The sequence below is a fragment of the Chelonoidis abingdonii genome, chromosome 5 (assembly GCF_003597395.2).
Source record: "Chelonoidis abingdonii isolate Lonesome George chromosome 5, CheloAbing_2.0, whole genome shotgun sequence".
Taxonomy (NCBI): Eukaryota; Metazoa; Chordata; order Testudines; family Testudinidae; genus Chelonoidis; species Chelonoidis abingdonii.
Window position 1 is genome coordinate 119312675 of NC_133773.1, and position 22549 is coordinate 119335223.

Sequence of the window (22549 nt, forward strand, 5' to 3'; positions counted from 1 at the left end):
AACACCAGATCTTTTACAATTTTATATGCTTTCACTGAGATATATTATCATTTACGTCATGAGAGCAGATTATTCTACGCCTTGACATGTATTCATGGGAAACAGATCTATTGGAAATTATTTTTCATGAACATAATGAGCTCATGGCAATTTAGCAACCTACTTTAAACATTTGACAATACTGTATATTTTAGGTTTCTGCTTTAAATACAGGCTCTATTGCTGCTAACATCTGTGGAGAAACATTGAGGATTACTGCTGTAAGAGATTACAAAAGAGCATTTCCAAAAAGCATACGGCAATATTTTTAAAATCCGAAGTGAAACTAGACTACTTTTCACTCCATCCATCACTTCACTTTTAATCTCCCTTTCAAGACAGGTAAACCAAATACAGTACGAAAGGTTAGTGCAGCCAAAATATTCAAATAATTTAAGAGTCAATATACACCAAATTATTATGACAGTTTTTCCTCCCCCCAATGCAGTTACTGATATTCCGTTACTGTATCCATTCATATTGTGAGACTTTAACAAAATAAGACAGCCTTTTTGTATTAAATTTACAGCACTGCCTTGTGTTACTCATTAACTATTCCAACCAACATTACAAAAACAAGAGTTTATTATACCAAGTATCGTTATACTGGTTTTGTTTGTTGTTTTGGAGATATAGTTACTCTTTGTCTGGCTTTGGTGTATGTCAATATGTACAGATGGGCTTGATTTTCAGAAGTCCAGAGCACTCTCAGCTCCTGTTGGTTTGAATACAGTTGTGGATGCTCAGCACTTCCGAAAATCAAACGCTTAGTGTCCTTTTTTGGCACACAGAACATTTGTTACCAGTATCTGTGGGGAAAAAGTGCACTCAGTCATTTGGCAATTCACCATAAGATCAAATGGCATTGCTGACACAGCCACAGATCCTCACAGGCTTGGAAGGAGTCATTATTGAGTGGCTCTGTTCATCTGTTACCAAGAGAAACCAAAGGGTAACACTGGATGATTGCTCATCTACTTCTAGCATTCTCTAATGGGAGGCGTTCTATCTTGTCATCGCTTCCATGCATCTGTGAGGCCCTTGGGGGGAAGGTAGAGAGATGATCAGGGACTCAAGGTCTTCAATATTCAGCTGACATTCAGTTCTACATTTGTATTTCATCTGGCTTGGCTGGTGCAACTGATTAGCTTACCCAGTGTCCTGCCAGAATCGGGAAGTGGATAGGGCCGGCTGCAACTCAAAACTACAGTTATGCTGATAGGCTGGAAAAAAACACCATAAGAAACTAGAGTGGTATCAATGCCCTCAGCTGGGGAAGTCTGTCCACATTCTTTTACTCAAGTTCCCAGCTGGGGAATCCTGATGGCTCTCCAGTTGGATGCTGGAAGTTTATATGCCAGCAGAAGCCATGAGTAGTTTTTATTATTTATGCTTGACCAGTATGCTTCTTTTTTAGATATGGGCATTGCCACATATGCTTTTGTCATCTCAAGAATGAATTCTAGCATGATCCTTTACACAGAGCTACACTCTAAGACAGTTTGGAAATGTCACCTGGTGCAAAATTTGATGGGCCATTTGTTAAAGAGGTGTTCTATGATCTGTGTGGGCTTCCAATTCACTTTTAGGTAAAATTTAAGCTGTTGGCATGGCTCTGGTAATCTCAGAGGCCACCTTTTTCCCCATATGATACCACAGCATAGTTCATCATCTTAAAATGTGAGTAGGTTGGAGGCATAGTAATTTCCATCTGGGGTATTCCACACTTGAATAGATTTCCCTTGTCAATTAGTCAAAGACTGAATGTATTGATTTTCAGGTTATGCTGCCAGGTTCATTTTCTCTCTGACTTTTTGGTACACTGGAGGCAGGAAGAGAAGAATGATTAGCTAGGTGAAATAAGTCCTAGTTTTGAGGCTTCTGGGAGAATTTAGGTAATTAGTTCAAATTGCTTCTAGTCTTCACAATGAGTGTGCCATGAGCCTAGGGCACTGGATTGGCATATTTTTATATGACAGAAAGATAGATAGAAAGAAAAACTAAATAATATGACTAATCATCAAGTATTTTAAATTGAACTTTCAAACATCTGGTCACAGTGGTGGAGTTGATAAACTGGAGACCTTTCCTCTACACTCTACATACCAGTTTTCCATGGAGTGGAATGTTGTTCACAGTGTGTAAATATATATCAGTACACTTATTGAGGTTGACAGGTATTAAAAAGTGCCCCTAAAGATTACATTTTACTGTTTTTAAATGTTTCCTACAGATTATTTGGATTGAGAACTCCAAAATTCAGGTTGCATCAATATTAAAACCTCAGGCCTTAGATTGTGATCTACCAATAAATCGAAAGTGATAAGTTTGTTGGGATGGTAGATGTAAGGCTATATCTACATTACAAGTAAGAGGTCTGATTCCCAGCTCATGTTGACATACCTATGCTAGCTTGATAAGAGCTAGTGCGAGCATAAATAGTAGTGTAGCTGTGGAAGCACAGTCAGCACTAGCACAACTTAGCAATGCCAAGTACAAAACCACCTGAACCTGTGCTAGCTCTAGTGTGACTATGCCAGCTGGGAATCACACCTCTATCTCAAAGTGTAGACATAGCCCAAGTGTGCTTTTCCTTAGCTTTTCCTACCAGCTCCAATTTTGTAAACGGACAGAGGATTGAAACAGATAAGACACCTGCTTCTTGGGTGCTCAGGCAGCAAATAAATTCACGAATGTCAATTGTTTCCTACACTGACTTAAGTGAAGATGCTTTTACTGTCACAAAAAACAAATATATTCTCCCCATCAGTTCAAGTACCCAGAATTAACTCCTCCAAATTTTGATGTAAGAAAGTAAAGAAATTCAGAGCTAGTGGTACTCCAATATGGTGTTCTCAATGAGGTTCCTCAGCTCTGGAATTCACTTGCCATTCACCATCTATCTGCTCAGGCTTTCCACTGACCATTTAAGGCATATCCACAGCACAACTGGGAGCTGTAATACCCAGCTCGAGTCGAGGTACACATGCTAGCTCTGCATGAACTAGTGTTATAAAATAGCAATGTGGCTGGGAAGACATGGGCAGTGGCTCGAATTAGCCGACTGAGAAGGTACCTAGGATCGTAGGCAATGTTATACTTAGGTAGCTAGCCTGAGTTGCTACTTCTACTATCATGGTCACACTGCTCTTTTTAGTGCACTAGCTTGAGCAGCTAGTGCCTGTATATCTCCCAGCTGCTATGCAGACATAGTCTTAGTAGTAGACAACAGATCTTGCTTATCCTGAATGATGTATGATCAGGTATGAAACTGGTCAGCCAACTGTATATTTTGTTTTAAATCATGTCAGTGTGTTCACAGAATTTTAATGGACTCATTTTTTAAATTTGAAAATCAAGTTTTAAAACATAGAGACTATTTAAACACAATACACACTTACCTGTAAGCATTAATGTAATCCTTTCTATGTTGCAGAAGAAAATCCTTCAGTTTCCCAATATTAGTAATCTAAATAGGAAAGTAAAGTATAAATGTTAACTCCACAATCAGCTAAAATGGATTTTTAACATATTTCTATTTTCTCTTCCATTTTAAATGCACAAATATCAGTATGTCCTGTGCACTTGACCTATAAACTACACTACTACCTATCATGTAATTTGAGACTATAATTATAAAAGGTTACACCGATATCTAAGTTATTTATACAGATTCCCTTTTGCAATAAGATTCTCATTTTTATTATGCATGTAGCCCATGCATAAAAATAGTGTAAGTGAGGTAAGTTTAAGTGAGGGCCCGGCTTGAACAGAAAAAAGCACTAAATGTAATTTAATTTAATCACTAAACGTAACTGAATGTTGGCAGGCAAGGATCAAGTGTGCATTTTAGAAGACATGTTCATTTAAAAATATTTTTACAAAAAGAAAATATCAAATATATGTACATGCTTTATAAAACAGAAAACTTGACCCAAACATTTGACTTCAGTGATAAGAACTAACCTCATGGCAGCTATATTACCCACGTCCACCAAAAAAAGGAAGTAAACTGATCAATATTATCTGAATATTTCCACCTTTCTATTTTTGCAATGACTGCTTTATTATCCGGACTGACTAATCCCTGTTCCACCTCAACTAGAAAAAGTTAAGCCTATCAAGTAACTCCTCACAACCATTTGATAATCACTTTGCAGAATTTGAACATATCTGAGTGCATGTGCATGCAGAGGGGAAGCTGTTTTTCCATCCACCTCAACTCCTCCTGTCATTAGTCCATACATTTTCCTCTATATTATCTTTACACTCTCCAAAAGATCATTTAAATGGAACAATAAACAACCTTTTATGAGGCTTCAATACCTTTTAACAACTTTTAAGTCTGGGTTTAAAGAGGCTGGTACCATACAAGATGCAATTTAGCATAGAGAAAGGAAGAAGCCTCAGAAACACAGCCTTAGTTAGCCCAAGGAGGGAGATCCCCAATGTGATTCCCTTACTGAGCCTCAAATATGGTTCACTATCTTAAAAAAGTACACAAATACAATGACTATGTAGAACAAAGGAAGTTTTCAAAGGAGAAACCAAAAATCTCTGAGGTATGTTAAAACAATATTAATTATTCAGTGTACAAAAATGTGCTAGGAATTTTACAGAGTACAGCAAATTATGCTGTCACAAATATAGAATTATGACATTTGGTTGAAAATAAACATCGCTGCATGATGGGGTAGCTGGTGGCAGGGCTACCTCTAAAAAATGCCCAATGAGGAGGATGTCAAGGTGAATAAAGACCACCTTAAAATAAATTCTGTTGGAGCAGGTGGGCACCAGTAGTTTCTGTAGGCAGCTCTCTTAGAAGGGAAACTCTGATGTCAAAGTTCCAAGGTTGTCAGGGTTGGACAGTGAACCTATAAAGCTTGTCCATTAGATATGCTCATGAGCGCTGATGTCTGTGACAAGTGTACCTCAGAGTTAGGATGTTCCCTGCAAGCAAAGTGCAACAGCCTTGCTCAGCTGTCGTAATTGGCTAAGGGCTGCTAAAGTTAAAGGGAGTGAGTAAGCTGAAATTTGCAAGTTGGAATGTAGAAATGCTGACTGGAAGAAGCTTGGAGCTTTATGCAGTCTTAAAGAGGACAACAGTAAACATGGCATGTGTATAAGAGACTTGAAGAAAAGGTTGTCAAGTTCAGATGCTGACAGAGAGTTACAAAACCTACTATTCAGGGAGCTCAGCCTCCTGAAATGGTGTTGGAGTTATTCTGGATGAAACCATACAGAAACAAGCAACAGAATTTATCCGAAGATCAGACCGACTGATAAGTATTAAAGGGAGCTGGGAAGAGGTAACTCTCCATACAGTCAGTGGGTATGCACCACAGATAGGAGAAGATCAAAAGGTAAAAGAGGAGTTTTTTGATGAGTTGTTGTGCCTTATCAGAAAGGCAACACCCAACGAGAAGATAATATTCAGAGCAGAGGTAAATGCACACACTAAAACAGGCTGGTTATGAAACAGTCCACGAGGACATAGCAGAGGAACCAGAAACCTCAAGATGTCCTACAGACTTGTCTGGTACTGGACATGGTGATTACAAACACACTGTTATGAAATGGTTTTCCCTCGTCTGACTTATACTAATGTCTCACATTGATCTCATTTTAACCAGAAGAACTGTAAGGTAATACCCGATGAGGGCACTGTGAATCAGCACAGACTTCTTCTTACGTTTCTGCATTCTGAAACATCTGAATCCCTGGGCACTGGAAAGGTCTAAGTGGTGGAAACAAAGCTGAGAAAGAAAAAAAATCTTTAAAACAAGAAGTAATGTGTAGATTTCCTGACTACACACAGGGATCTGAAAATAACTGGAATAAACTAAAAACAATATTGCTGGAAATGGCACATGAAGCCCTAGGAGTGATTAAACTAATGTTGCAAAGAAAACAAAGGGACACATGGAGGTGGATTATTTAAGTTAAAGAATCTTTTGAGAAGAAAAAGGTAGCTTTTAAAAAATATGTCAGGCCAGTGGGCGTAAGTAGTGATAAGATGGCATGTATGGAGGCAAAAAGTTGTGAAAGCTAAAAATTGGCCTGTGATGAGCTAAATAACTGACCAGGCAGATATGAGGGAGAAAGCATCTACAAACTTTCTAAAGTAAGAGCGAAAACGAAAAAGGATGTGAATGAGTTTACTTATATTAAAAATGAACATGGTATATTGCAAACAATAGTGAATCAATCAAAGTCTTGGGAGATTATTTTGAGTGATCAATAAGGAGAACCTAAGGAAGGGGTGTGACAGATTACATAGTGCTTCTACAACCTTTTTCTTCTCTAAGAAAAATGAAAAGGGGGAAAGGCACCGGCATTAGATGAAGTACTGGTGGATGCACTGAAGTCCCTGGGAACAGAATGCATCAAGTATTTTACAAGTCCATTCAATGATATTTTTAAAAGAGAGAAAATACTGGATGAACGGGGTAAGAGCTTTATGGTGCCCATTTTTAAAAATAAAAATAAGAGATAATATACTGTGTGTTAACTGAGTGATAATTAAGCTGACATCACATGCTATGAAAATATGGGAGATTATTGAAAAGTGCCTGCGTGAAACAGTTGAAATTTGTAAGTGTTAGTAAGGACTTATGCTGGGAAGGAATACAATTGATGCCACGTTTGCTCTGTGAATCCTCATGGAGAAGGTCAGAGAAAACAGATAGCACTTGGACATGATCTTGGTAGACTTGGAGAAGACATATAATCCACCACAAACTTTGGTGGAGTTTGCAACAGAGATGTGTGCCAGAAAGATATGTCCATCTTATCCAGGATGTGTGTGATGGAGTGACTACTGTAACCAAAACCAAATGGGTGTACAGCAGAGAACTTCTAGTAAATGTTGTACTGCACCAGGGGTCAGTATCGAGCCCTTTTTTATTTGTGGCTGTCCTGGAGGCGATAAGCGAGACAATATGAAGAGCTACCTTGAAATCTGTTGTTTAATGATGACCTACTGATATGTAAGGAAGATTGAGAGACTGTGCAAACCAACTCTAAACAGTGGCAACACAGTTTTAAGCAGGCCTGACTTAGACTGAGGCTATGATAACTAACAGAGGTGGACTCACCAAAATAACATTACAAGCAGAGAGCTTAGACGACTGAAATAATTTAAATACCTACGACCAATGGTTGCTGATAATGTGGCCCTCTTGACTGATGCCTGGCACTGTACTAAAGCTTTTGGAACAAATGGTGGTAGCTGACCCCAATTCTCTTTGATAAAAAGATACCAGTAGAAAGGTTGAGTGTATAAAACTGCAATTGACCACAATCTAATGTACAGAACAGAAACTGAACCAGTATGCTCCACCAGGAAATGAAGATGTTGAGATGGTCAAACAGTAGGAAAAGAAATGGTTGTGAGGCGCTTAACGAGGGTTGCTGCAATTGAAAACAAGTTGAGAGAGGCTAGGCTATGCTGGTACAGACATGTCCAGCAGAGACCTAAGAGTTACATCCGTTAGATGGCCTTTGCAATGATTGTGGATGGAAGACAATAGAGGGAGAGGCCAAAGACACTGATCAGATATGAACATACTTTAGAGAGATCAGGCTGCCATGAGTTTAGGAAAAAGGCTTGCTTATTTGTATAATTTTGTAAGTAATTTAGTTGTACCTCATGACACACAAAAACATGCATATTTTTTTTTTTAATTACGCTCTCTATCCCCTTCCTTCTCCAATTGCCCTGTCTTACAATTCATGATATCAGATAAGACTTTTCCCTGGTTTAATTTCTAAGGCTGTCCATGTAGTAAACAGAGGGCAAAATTCTGGTCCCACTGAAGTCAAAGGGAATTTTTGCCACTGACTTCACACTGTTTATTATTAAAATGAGTTGTAAAAGGAGAAGTAATCTGGAGTAGTAACTTGGAGAATAGGACCCAAAGGGGAACCAGGCAAACTCTTTTACAAATGTGTGGGATTTTCAGGTGGTTTTCTTCTCATCTTTATTTGAATTTGTTTTCTGAATGCTTCTCTTTTCCTTGCCTCCTACTCCATGTGGTGTGACATATATAAACAAAATATATTCCCAGATTAGTATTTCTATACGGTGTCTGCACAGAAAAACATTATGAATAGGCAGCAAGAAATTATTTCAGAAAACAAAGAGTAGAAATGTAAAATGGTGATATATTTCACATTTAAATTAACATGTAAAAATAAACAGTAAAGCCAAAAAGGGTCAGATTAGCACAAATATATAAATCTCTCTCATTGGCCAACATTACTGCGTGATGAAAGTGTCCTTCCAAACTTTAATTAGGAATGGTTCACATAAACAGAAGTCTATATGACAAGCAAGAAAGCTGTAGTAAGAGAAGTATTTCAGCTGTTTGCATGCAAAGTATTCTGTCTGTGTTGAAATTCTCATCTCATATTTTTAATTGCATTGACACTACTTTGCCTCTCCTCCATTTGTAACATTATTTCCATGAATCTGGACTCAGACTGATATCATTATGCCTCCACTCACACCAGGCTTTTATCTCCCAGGACTTGCACCAGAAAAGAGTTTTCCCCCCTTAAATCCTAATGGCATCCTCTGTGGCCTTGTACTGATGCCGTTTCTTTTTGTCTTTTCTCACTTGACTCTGCTCTGTTCTATTGACATTTGTTCAGCTTGTCATTGCCATAGGCTTACATTGACCCAGACAGGTCACTGTGAAAAGAAAAAGTTTCACTAGCGGGGACTAGACATTTTACTTAAATTTTTCAAACACCTAGCCAATGCTTTATGTACTGTGCTTATTTTATATCACAAAGAATTCCACAGAAAAATACCCATGAAAACTCCATAAGCCCACTCCCCTTCAGCCTACTTAAGTTCCACATACTGCTATTCCCAGAGGAATAGCAGTAGGACCCTTCTTCACCCACTGGAGAGGTAGGGAATAGCAGCGGGGGGGGAGGGGGAGGGATTCCCATAGTACATATCCCAGCAGCTGGGAATGGGATGCATTAGCTTAGGTAGGTGGGCTGGGTCCACTGCACCCTTATCCTCCTTGCTACACAGAGACTCCCCTATTGTAGCATTAGTGGTGGGACCCCCACTAATTACAGGTGTAGTTAACCCCTCACAGAGATACACAAAATAATTTACACCTCTGAGAGTTAGTGTTTCTCACTGACAGCAGATTCAGGCCTGGTCTACACTTAAAGATTAGGACAACATACCTAAGGAGCTCAAGGGGTTGAAAAATCCACACTTATGAGAGCAACTATGACGATCCCACCCCTGGGGTAGACACACGTAGGTCGACGAAAGTATGCTTTCATCCAGTCAGCTGCCATCACTAGGGAAGTGGTGTTCCTACAGCAACGTAAAAACCCTTTACATAGCTGTAGGCTGCATCTACGTTACACGGTTATGCCGGCACAACTATGATGCCATAGCTATACTGCACTAGTCCCTGTACTGTAGACATGGCCAGATAGACATTACTACACCAGTTACACTAATGTCACATTTGCAAGCTTTTCTTTGCCATTCTGAGGACTAAAAGCAGCAGAGAATCCTGTGGCACCTTATAGACTAACAGACTTTTTGGAGCATGAGCTTTCGTGGGTGAATACATGCACGCATGCATACAGATGTACATGCATCTGACGAAGTGGGTATTCACCCACGAAAGCTCATGCTCCAAAACGTCTGTTAGTCTATAAGGTGCCACAGGATTCTCTGCTGCTTTACAGATCCAGACTAATCACGGCTAACCCTCTTGACATGTGAGGACTAAAGAAACTTTTTTTTTTTTTTTTTAAATGAAAGCGCAGATTCCAGCATCACAAGACTCTAGAAACTGTAGCCCTAGACATGAAAATTTACTGCCAATGACTTAATCTTGTCCTGCCCTTCAGGAAATATCTAGGAAGTTAGTCATGGCATTCAACAAATGTAGGCTCCGTTGGACCAATAAGGGGGCAACAGAGTTACAGAGTTGAGGGCCCCTCACTGAAGATGCTGTGATGCTACCTCCTCTATCAGCTGTGTACCTACTGCACTATTACTTGAGAGAGGAAGTCTCTAAATCAGTCATTACCAAACATATAGGACATTAACAAATCAACAATTTAAGTAGGGCACTAGAGTAATAAAATTCTGCAGCAGGTTCGCACCTTGCAAATTACATTTTTAAATTTAAATTTAACTTTTTTATCCTGCTATGGTTGGGGCTAGATTTAAAAAAAAAAAAAAAAATCCAATACACAAATAGAATATGATTAAGCATTTCTAATATCTACAAAGAAAAATAACTTCTGATGAGAACTTGTAACACAAATTTCAATCCAGTCTAATCTTAAAGCACCACAAAACTAAGCACCCAAATCACAGTAATATTTAAAAATTCTCTAGTGTAATCCTATCAGAGAGAAAACGATTGAGTCTTGATTCTCTAGACAAGAGTTAAGTGAAAATGCAGCAATGTCATACATACATCATCCACTAGATGGCAACAGAAAGTTTCAGTGTCATACCAGTATCAAAGATTCTCTGTACAGTACATTCACATTTGCAGTTTTAATATGGCTTTTTCTAAACTTTCGGTCCAAAACTGTATGTACTTTAAAAGTTGTATCTTCAGACAGCATCTTGAATGCACATGTATTTAGTTTTTAAAAAATAATGAATCTAGTTATTAAAAATGAGAACAAATGTTACATTTAGTGCAAGTCCAACAGAAAGAAAGCTGTGAACGGTTGCCATCTGCTATCACAGGTGGCATGCACAACTTTATTTATATTTGAATAGCAGTGGTACGTGATTTTTATTTTTGTATTTTTCAAAGTTGGATACTTTTAATAAATGAAAAAAGATATAAACAGAAGAACATTTGCTAAGAAACACTTTCAAAAGACACATATAAATCAGGCTTAAACAACCTGACTTGTGTCATTTTCATATCTCAGCAATATATACAAGATTTCTGTTCTACTTGCAACAATCACTCATGAAACTGTAGGCTCCAATTTGCATAAATTTAACACTGCAAGAAGCAGCAACATTTTTTACGATTAAAGTGATTGGACTATTTCCATGACATATTGTAGAGAAAATTCTGCAGTACTGAATAATTATTTTCACTGAACAAATGTAGCATTTTGTCAAGTTTACACTTCCATCTGAACAATAAAACACTATTTCCTGCCATATGAAGTTGAAAAGTTTGTTAAACTTTATAACTATATGTTAACTTTAAAGCTTTTTGAGATGTAGTTTGTTAAAAAAAAAACAAAAAAAAAAAAACACAACTTAAAAATACCTTACAGTGATGCACTACAGAACAGCTTTTACATAAGTTTTCTGTAACATATATGTAACATGAACCACTTTTCAACTTAACTGACAGCAGTATCAATGCTGATTATGGACTAGGGTGACCAGAAGTCCCGACTTTATAGGGACAGTCCCGACTTTTGGGTCTTTTTCTTATATAGACTCCTATTACCCCCCACCCTCTGTCCCAATTTTTCACACTTGCTGTCTGGTCACCCTATTATGGATAGAAGTTAAAATCTAAAGCCAAGGTGTTTTTTTGTTGTTTTGTTTTTAATAAAGAAATCCTAAAAGTTAAGCTCCTGGCTCCATATTTAGACACCTAAACAACAGTCTTGATTTTCAATGGTTTTGAGCACTCAATAGTTCCTATGTAAAGATTCACAGAAGCTTCTTTGCATTTACCACTACCCCTCTTGCTAAGTAAGCAAACAATGTAAGGTTTTTTAAAAAAGAAAATGTTATATTTCTAAAACTTTGTTACTATTTTGTTTTCTACAGTAAAATTTTTTTAATTCAAACATGTCCGTAGTCTGTCAACAGAACATATTTTAGAAGGACTTGTAACTTTCAAAAAGTAGTCAGAAGATATACAGACACTGCATGACTCAAACATGAATAGCTACAGCCTCTGTAGAAGTAGGAGAATTAAGGTTGCATATGTGCTTCCATTATAAAACCCTGTAAACTAATCTTCCAAAACTTTCACCTTTTTGGCTGAAATTTTCCAAGTCTGGCCTCTATTCAAAGGTGAATTTTTCCTGGAATTTGGAGCAAAACCTATTCAAAATGTAAGAGTACAAGGGGAGTTAAAACCAGTGAACTTTTTCCATAATTAAAAAAAAATTGTATTTTATTTCATTTTAAAAAAACTGCAAAACAGCAGGAACAGTTAGAACTATGGGACATTTGGTGTAGCTAAACAGCTCTCACTGAAAAGTCTTCCAGTGAGAACGGATATTGATTTCATCGAGTGCCACTTTCAAAGGTTCAAAGCCCTAAAGCCCAGATCCTGCCAAAAAGTTACACACGTGATTAAGAATGGTAGCCCCACTGATTCTGCTTGCAGGGGCATGCGTGGGGGAGGGGAGGCAGCAGCACAGGCCCCCCAGTAATCGTCTCCGCCACCATCTGCAGCTTCTGCCCTATCCCCCGCCATGGAGTTCCCTCCCTGACCCCCTTTCCCCCTCCCGCTTCTTCCAGGGTGGAAGTGAGGCTGAGTGCAGCTGGAGACATGCCTGGAAAAGGCTGAGCCCCACTAGATGGCGCCCAGAGCAGGGAAGCTTAGCTGACAGCAAAGTTCTGCGAGAGGGGGTCCAGGAAGCCAGCTGAACCCTAGGGTTGCCAGACCTCCAGGATTTTCGTGGAGTCTCAAGAAATTAAAGAAGAATTTTTAATTAAAGCTTATATCATGAGATGAAATCTCCAGGAATACATCCAATCAAAACTGGCAAGCCTACTAAGCCCCCTTCCTTGCCCACAGCCTCCAGTAAGTGTTTGGAGCCCGGGACAATGGGGGCAGGGAGAGGCATTGGGGCTCCCAGGGAGGCAGCAAGAATCAGTAGGGTGGGAGAGGCAGCAGAGCCCAGAGACATTGTGGGGGCGGTGTTTAAAGTGCTCTCCCCCCAAAGTAGTCATATTTAAATCCCTGCGCACGCCCCGTCCGCATATGTAAGTCTTTGCAGGATCGAAGACTAAACACAAACTGTACATTTTGCATGGACATTTTTTTTTAAGCTGATGAAATGAGCAGCTCAGAAATGCTGAAGTGTATCTGAGTACAAAGCCTTTTCGGCTGTGCGGTGAAAAGCATACAAAAGGTGCACATGGGCTCTGCACGATCCCTTGGTTCAGACACTGACACCTTGTAAGGTATGAAAGTTAAGAAGGGAGGTTTAAAATGAGCAGACAGAAGCTCTACTATGAGGTACTTCAGGAAACGCACGTATAATACACAAATTTACAATTTAAAAGCTGAGATTTGGGGCTGACTCTCAAACTCATTTCCAAGACTTCTAGCTATATATTTCAGGAACCTGAGGTCAATATCCAATATAACATACTATATATGCTGCAATTCCTAGGTACAGGGCATATGATGAAGATTAAACCCAAATGTTCAGCTTCAATTCTGAATTTCCTGGTTGAAAGAATACTGGCTTCACACCATTCTAGTAGTTTTTGGTGGCTGATTATTTCTAGTCCATCACATGGTACTGTCCTATATGAATTTCCTGAAAAAAGTACATTATATCAAAATGACAACTGCCCAGTTTTCAGATGATTTGTTTCTTACGGATATATATTTGGTTTAGGTTTCCCCTGCAATGTCGAAGTTCCTAAAATAGGTCATACAGATCAACTGCTCTTGTAATCTGAAACCCAAAAGAGCAAGTAATAACTAAACAATGAGACAAGGGTGGCCCTGCGCTTAAATGGGGTAGCAGAAAGCCAGGAGACAGTCAGCCTGGCTACCTCTAATCTCATGAAAATTGTTACCTTGTTTGGTTTCTGCTTTACATCAGCAAATGGGTTACAACTACAACAACTACCCATAGGGAAAGTCTAAAGGTAGAACATAATTCAGAATTACCTTATTAATAATGTAATGTACATATATCACAGATGTTTGTTCTATAACAATATTTCCCCTATGACAGAAATAAATGTTACAAACAAGTTTTATTTTAAAAAATAAAACACAAAACCCAAGTCCAATGCAGTTTGACTACGAAAAAAGCAATCCCTGTACAAATATATATGCGGATGCTCCAAAAGTCTGTTCTTCATTCTACATAGGAGGACACAATATGGAGTCCAAGGACCTCTGCCAATAAAATTACTCAAATTCTAAGTTAGAATTCTGAAGTATGGTTACGGATTTATGATCTGGAATCACATTCCTTTCTTCCATTGTGGTCTCCGTCAAAGTAAATAAGGCATGAAACTTTAAATACTAAAAAAAATGTACTTGTAAAATGTTTATTATGTATTTCTCCATATAGCTAGTGAATGTTCAAATATTTTCTGTTTGGGGAAAGCCAAAAAATAAAATTTGAATGTATGCCTGCAAAATTTAGATTAACCATTGCAAAGACATTGTGGACACTTATTTCCGACAGTATCCAGTGAAAGAAATAAATCGATTATTTATCATTTGTATTAAGATGCAACAGCTAATATACTATTGCCAGTTTTACAGCAAAAAACATTTTATACAGTATCAAAATGACAACAAAAAAAAAAGACATCTGAAAGCACTTTCTACAATAAGAAAGTTTGTGTCATTCCAAAATAAACTTTCATTTTATAATTTTACTTTATTAAGTATATATATTTTTATATATTGTACAAGGTTAAAAAATAATCTGAAGTTGATTTTTATTACTCTCAGTTCACATTTTAAATACCACAACTTTTAAAATACATTCTGTATCTCATCATTTTCATTTTTTTCCTATTTTATAATATAAAGGTGGGCTAAGGTTTGGGGGTATTTAACTCAGTTGTAACTTAGGTCAATAAAGAACATTTTGCAATACTGTTCTTAAAAATGACCGGTTCAAAATAAAATCAGTGGATTTTATAAACACACATGCTGAATATGCCATTTTTAAGAAGAGTGCAATTGTTACTAGTGTTTAGATTTTACATTTAGTTTTACTAGACAGAGGATGGCAAAATTAGGGGTTAACCCTCATAAATTACTGAAACACTATCAGTGCTTCAACTGACTTCAGTAAGCACTGAAAACACTCAGTATCTTGTAGGATGTGAGTCACTGATTGTTTTGTTATACATTAAAAACTTAGCATTGCACTTAAACCAAACTCTAGAACTGTGCGCACACAAAAAAAGAAAAAAAACACACACACACCCCCCAAACTTTCACAGCTTCAGAATATATTTTATGTTTTCTAAGTCCAAAAGATACAGTCTTTATCAGATAAAAATCTGTGTAATGGTTACTCAAGTGCATAGGTAGAATCATTCTATGAATTGCTAAAATATTAAATTTGAAGACAGAAACTTCCTTATTTAATAGATTACTTGAAATAGAAACTTTAAACTAAAAATGTACAGTACATTTTGAATCAATGGTAATAATGCATACATTTAGCTCTTGTGGGAATTTTAAATATTTTAGAATAGATTAGTTTGCTGCCTATGTTTACACAAACTAAACAGACATTTCATGAGAATGCAATGTAAGCAATGACAACTAAAGGGCCCAAAGAACATATCCTGAACTGTAGACCAAATAAATGGAAGATCTCACATAGTCAAAACAGTCTAAATTTTCAGCTCTACTTGTCTACTTATATTCTCTCTCTCTCTCTCAGGCAACAAGCACTTTCAATAAGAAAAAAAAAATAGAGGCAACATCTGATTTTAATAGACCTTCCCAATTTGTTTTTTCATGTTTGTTGTCCAACTCCAATAATAAACTTTCCTTAACACTTATATTTTCTCACAGGTATCCAAACCTCACTGACTAAAATACAAACCCCACAGCAACTGTGGGGGATGTTTTGTTTGCCCAGCACCCTCCTGAACAATACAAACGCATACAAAGTCCATCATTTGATTAACAGAAAATGATATGCACAGATCCCATTATCTCAAATGGAGTTTGCCAGACACTTCAGTCCAAGTACATTGGTTTAGATAAAACAATAAAACAAGATGTGAAGTGGTTACAAGTAATGAGGCATAAAGTCAGAATTGGTTACAGGAAAATAAAAAAGGTAAAACACAATTAATAGCTAACTTAACTCAAAGCAAAGTATTCTCTCACCAGATGCTTTAGGAGTCTTACTGGTTGGACCTCTTTCAGCTAGGGACCCAACCCCCCCCCCCCCCCCCCCCACTGAGTTCAATGTTACTTTCTTGTCCTTCAGGTGTGTTGATGCCATGAGTAGAGAAAAGAGGAGTATTTGGGGGTATCTGTTCCCCTTTCTTACTGTTCTCTTTTTCTTTGAAAAATCACCTCCAGCTGAGGTTCAAGAGACAGTCTGGGGGACGAGAACCTCCACTTGTTTCTTTTCCAGACTGTTGACTTCTCACTCACACACTTTTTCCTGCAGAAAAATGGTCACTTAAGCAGGTGATAGCCTATTTGATTTTGTTTGCCCCTTGCCTTTGAGGAACTGGTTTGTGCCTGCTTTTCTAAACGTGGAATGTATCTCAGTAATGTTATTTGGTAGAATCTTATAACTTTACATACAGTGTTGCCACACATTTTACCAGGACAATAATGATCAGCAACTTCTGAGTTTTCAAATGGTACCTCACAAGGCATACTTTGTACAAAATCTATTATTGCTTTGTTAAAAGGGTGAACATAGGGACAACCAGGCCTAAGTCCCAAGGGGAAATAGGATTATGTGGGGAACCCCCGCCCCCAAGACTGATTATGCTGTTGAGGCACAGAGAGCCAATCCTTCGAAAGGGAGATCCTAAATGGTTTGTCGGACCTCCTATGGAAGACCTGATGACTGGAGCCATCAAAACCCATGCATGGTTAAGGCAGATGCCATGGCTCTGGTTGACTCTCCTTTTTCCCCCGCAGACTGATGACCAACTGCATAGTCTCAAGGACTCTAGGGCTACATTGAAGTCTTTGGAGATTTATACGTCACTCCCAAAGAAGACACACCCCTGCCTTCAGTCGTTGCAAGCTTCTCAGTCCCCTGTATTTCAACAGCAACAGTTTCTATCTCCAGGCCAGACACATACAATCCAACCTCTGACTCAGACGACAAACTCGAGTCAGACGACCAGGGAGGATGGTATCCTGCAGCACTAAGGATCTATACCAAAACTCCATAAAGGATGGTACTTAAGACAGCATACTCAGTTTGCCACTTGACAGCTCTCTCAGGCCCACCTGATGCGCTGGGCCTGAGCTTAGTGGCTAACCTGAGTCTCCACTGGAGCCGCAATGTCCACACTACTATTTTTAGAGTGCTAGCTGAAGCCAAGCTAGCGTAAGCCTGTTCACTTGGGCTTCGAGGCTCACTCCCAGGTGCAGTGTAGATACACCCTTAGACCACTATTATGGTCCATCATGAGACTATCTTCAGGGAAACAAAACTACACGTAAATAATTTTCCCTTGAGGACTAAAACTTACAACTTAGATAAGCAGACTGAAATTGATCCCAAGAAAGCACTTGAGAATTCAGTACATTATGGATCAATAAGGACAGTTTTAGGGATACTGAAAATGGGAAATCAATATTTTTCTTACCATCAAGCAGATTATTTTAACATTTGTAAGAAAAGACTTGTAATTGTCAATCAATCACCGAATACCTGACAATGGAGTTTGGTTGTGTAGCATGACATTCCATTCCTCTCACCCTCTCCAAGCTAACAATTTTAATATATTTAAAAAAAGAAAAAAAATATTTCTTGTCATTTTGGTTACTTTAGTGTACAATTATTTTACATTTTTATGATGCCACTGGGGTACCATTACAAATTTTTTTTAACGCATTTAAACCAAGGAAAGACATTTAAGTAATAGTTTCTCTTAAGGAGAGGCTGTCAACCCTGTTCTGAATGAACAAACAATCTTTCTTTAAAGCAATCTAGAGATTTATTTCTCCCCGTAACCATAGAAATTAATCTTGAGCTTAGACAAAATAGCATAAAATACTATCATTTAATGAAAATCAGAATGCTGCTATTGCAAATGAGGGTTGGTATTTTTTCTTTAATTGAACAGAAAGTTCTGTATGTAGTCATAAGATTTTACTTGATGGGCTGCTTCTTACAGCTTAATTGTACCCAATTAACCAATTTCAACAAAGCATTTAGATTTCCATGCATTGCAATTTTACTCTAAAAGTGCATCAATCAGAAAGAAAAAAGTCATTAAAAAAAGCTGTGTTCAATAGGAGAGTTCTTTTAATGATGTCAAGCAGCCAAGAAAAATCACAATTATATTGTGAGGTTAGTGAGAAAACAGCATAAAAAAGCTTTTAAGTATGATAGACAAGACGCAACCACAGATTGAGCAACATATTTGTGTCAGCATGACTATAAAATGACAGGACATTATGAAAAACAGTTTTCATCGTGGAATAAAAGTATTCACAAAGTTTCATGCACCGGTTCTATATAGGGTTGCCAGGGGAACCTGGCAGTGTCCAGTCAGATGTACTGACCGGACACCAAAAGTCTGGTTACCGCAGGCGGGAGAGGCGCCAGGTCATCAATCCATGCCAGCCCCTGCTCAGCCAGGGCTGCCTCCTACCTGCATCTTGTGGGCAGGCAGGCTCTGTGTCAGGCTGCAGCTCCAGAGCAGAGGGAGCATAGCTGAGGGGAGGGAGAGGGGGGAGGGAGGTGGAGTGCATCTAGTTCTGAGGAAGGGGGGGCGGGGGGACACAGCAGCGAGCAATGGTGGTAGAAAAGCAGAGAAACAAGTGGGCAGTGAGGTCTGGAGGAAGAGGCGGAGCAGGGGCAGGGTCTTGGCGGAAGAGGTGGGGCAGGGCCTTGGGGGTCAAGCTGTCTGCAATTAGAAAGTTGGCAATCTTAGCTCTGCAAACTACAAAGCCCCAACAATAAGTAGCACAATGTCACATAAGGAACTATAAGATTAAAGGAATTACTTTTTTATAGCTTGGTTAAAAGAGAACTAAGGGGAACATAACTATCTATTATTTTTTCGGCATGGGAGAAAAAGTAATTGTTTACGTTCATACAAGGGAGCATAGATAGGTTTGATATTATAAAACCAGAGAAAGGAAAATGTAGCAAAAATATCAGAAAAATATTCACACTGAGGCATATTAGATTGGAATAGTTTCCCAAGGGAAGTGGTGAAAGCCACTTAAATTTGGCTGGAAAGGCCCCGGAAAACATACAGCAGGGAATAATTTTAAACTCACAGGCAGCTGTTCCCAGTAGTCTTTTCCATTTCTAATTTATATGGATTTTATGATCAAGTCAATTGTACATAGACTTACAAGGATTATTTTTTTGTTAGTCAATGTCGATTTAACAACATACACAAATGAATAATATTCCCATTAATAATAATGAAAATTTACAGATAGGCAAAAAAAGAAAAATCCTTTTTCAGACCTTAGAGACTGATTTTCTTATAGTTTAGATGTGATCTTGACAATTTGTGTTTTAACAGTTATTAGGGTGACCAGATCGTAAGTGTAAAAAATTGGGACACTTGTTTTTCGGGGCAGTGGGTGGGAGAGGGGAATAATTGCCTATATAAGACAAAGCCTCTAATATTGGGACCTTTGGTCACCCTAAGCACAGGGCTCCCTAACGCAGCTCAGCTGACTCAAGTCCCACTAACCCTGCGCTTAAACTGCAGTGCAGACTCACCCAAAGTGGCCACTGACTCTCCCGCCTGGCTTTATAACCATCACTGACTCTCCTGCCTGGCTTTATAACCGCTCCCACTCCCACTGCAAGAGATAGTGGGGGGGGGGGGCACACATGGGAAACTGCACCACAGTAAGGCACCACCCACCCCCGCTTTCTGCCACGGCCCCCTTAGTGCCCTCCCTGCCTCTGGCCACTGCAGGCTGCAAGCCCCGGCCAAACGCCCTCATTGGGTCATGGCTGCTGGTGGTCAGCAGGCCGGGCAGGGCGGCCACGTAGGGGCGGCGAGGCAGGGGCCAGGGAGCTATTTATCCCACTTGTGCGCACGGCGACTGACACTGGAGTCCACACCCCACAGGGAGCTGTCCGCGCGGTGAGTGGGGAGCGGGGCTACGCAGTCTGTGAGACGGGGCACTGCCAGGGCCCCCTCTAGCCACCCAGAGACAGGTAATGGCGGCTCCCCAGTGGCACTGTGCCACCATTCTGGGGTGGGCTTGTCCCCCAGCCCAAGCTGGCTCACTGCACTTCCTGGGTTGGCGGGAGCCCAGGGTGACACTCTCCGCCGTGCACAGGGCCCTGACCCTAAGAGCCAGAAGAAGAAGCCAGAGTGGTGAGGTGGGGAGTCCCGGGGGTGCTTACCTAGGGCAGCTCCCAGGAAGCATCTGGCAGGTTCCTCTGGCTCCTAGGGTCAGGTTGGGTGGGGTGGGGGGGTGGAGGGATCTCTGCCCGCTGCTGGTGCCTGCAAGCCCCACCCCTGCAGCTCTGATTGGGCAGGAGGGAGCCAGTGCAGCACACGAAGACCCACTCTGGCCATGCAGAGGTGGCAGAGAGGACTGCTGGGCAGCCATACAGCACCCCGGCTCCCAAAACACAGACAGTCAGGGACTTGAGTGGGCCAGGTGGCTCCCACAGGCTTCCGATCTGCTGGCTCCTGGCAGGAGGTGACAGTTTTCAAACTGTGGGGTGCATCACCTTAGGCACGTGCTCCCCACAGTTTGAAAATCTGTGTTAAATGCAAGGGGGGGGGGTGGAGAGTGTAATCTCACATGATTTTCCCCATGTCATCTGTAGGGGGCATAAATATGCTTGCTCGCCCCGGGCACTAAAATGCTTAGTTATGGCTCTGATGGCAGTGCTGGGAATACACCCCCCCTTCTCTGATTCCTAGCCCAGTGTCTTATCCACTAGATCATGCTGCCTCCCACAGTTTGGTTGTCAGAGCACATGCCAAGCCCCAAGCCTCCAGTGAGCACTCCAGCTCATAGCACCATGTAGCCTTTGGTAAGGGAGGAAGCAAATGAAGGAAGTAATTGGGGATGAGATGCAAACAAGGAAGAAGAACAGAAAGCAAAACAACAAAAAGGAAAAGAAGGGCGGAGGGGAGGTGTCATGGTATAAAACCCCACTCTGAACCTTAGCGTCCAAAAGATGGGGTACCAGCATGAATTCCTCTAAGCTTAATTACCAGTTTAGAACCTGCAGCGCTGCCACCAACCAGGAATTCCAGTGCCTGGTACACTCTGGTCCCCCCAAAACCTTGCCCGGGGACCCCCAAGACCCAGACCCTCTGGATCTTAACACAAGGAAAGTAAACCCTTTCCCCCACCGTTGCCTCTTCCAGGCTTCCCCTTCCTGGGTTACCCTGGAAGATCACGGTGATTCAAACTCCTTGAATCGTTAAACAGAGAGGAAAATTCACCTTCCCCCCTCCTTCTCTTTCCCCCTCCCAGACTCTTCCTGAGAGAGAAAGTAATCCTAACACAGAGAGAAATTAGCCTCTCTCGCACTCCCTCCTTTCTCCCCACCTTCCCTGGTGAATCCGACCCCGTTCCTATGTGGGTCTCACACCAGAAATAAAAAACAATCAGGTTCTTAAACAAGAACTTTTAATTATAGAAGAACAACAAACAAAATATATCTTTGATAAATTTAAAAAGGAATAGGTACAAGGGTCTTTCAAGCTACAGACATGGAATACCCTCCCAGCCTAGAGTATACAATTAAAATCTTTCAGCAATACAAATTTGAACTCCTTCCAGCACATGAACTACCAATCCAAGGAAACCTACATACTAACCTCTCTTATTCTAGTCTCCACTATTCTGAACTTATAAGAGGCCTGATATCGGCAGAGATGGAGAGAATAAACCTGGTTGTACAGTCTGGTCCCATCTAGCCCCCAGAGTGAACAACAACCCAAAACTAACAGCACACCCAAAAACTTCTCTCCCTCATGATTTGAAAGTATCCTGTCCCCTGAGTGGTCCTCTGGTCAAGTGCCAGCCAGGCTCACTGATCTTGTTAACCCTTTACAGGCAAACGAGATATAAAGTACTTCTGTTCTATTAACTCCTACTACCTGTTTATGACAGGAGGTACAAGAGAAAGGAGTGAGAGTGGATAGAAACAGGTAGACATGCAGTAGCTGAACGGGGCATAGCACAAGTGCGTATGGCGGGGGCGAGGAAAGGGACTCTCATTCAACATTCTATACAAAGGGGCCTCCAAGAAGGAAAGGATGAAGGGGAGTAAAGGCCATTTTACTTCCATCTTTTGTTGGGACGTGTGTCCCTTTTTTAAAATTCTGCAGAGTGGGTGATGATCTGAGCAGTGAGAAGAGGGAGTGGATGAGGTAATGGGAACATAGGAGTGGGGAGAAAAGAGCAATACTGTACTAAAGAGGGAAGGAGGGAGGAAAACAGTAAAAGAGAAGTTGCAGCAGAGGGACTGTGAGCAAGGACTGAGTGTTGGCAAAAACAACCAAAAAGAAATAAATCTAAATTATCACTTAGCCAAAATATGTATTAAGTCAGTGTTGCAGGAGGAGGAGATATGAAAAGTCTGC

General features: G+C 40.1%; 1 protein-coding gene across 4 annotated transcripts in view; it reads right to left on the reverse strand.

The window, feature by feature from the left end:
- The window catches only part of STX18 (syntaxin 18), a 112266-nt gene that overhangs the window by 70089 nt on the left and 19628 nt on the right, over window positions 1-22549 (reverse strand). For 2 of the 4 annotated variants that reach the window (XM_075066597.1, XM_075066598.1), the window contains exon 2: window positions 3441-3508. The exons of 1 other annotated variant lie outside the window; for it this stretch is intronic. In XM_075066597.1, coding sequence (XP_074922698.1) covers window positions 3441-3508 — 68 coding nt within the window. Of the gene's footprint in view, window positions 1-3440; window positions 3509-12059; window positions 12131-22549 lie in introns of all 4 variants that reach the window. One more of the 4 variants, XM_075066600.1, reaches the window with a different exon arrangement.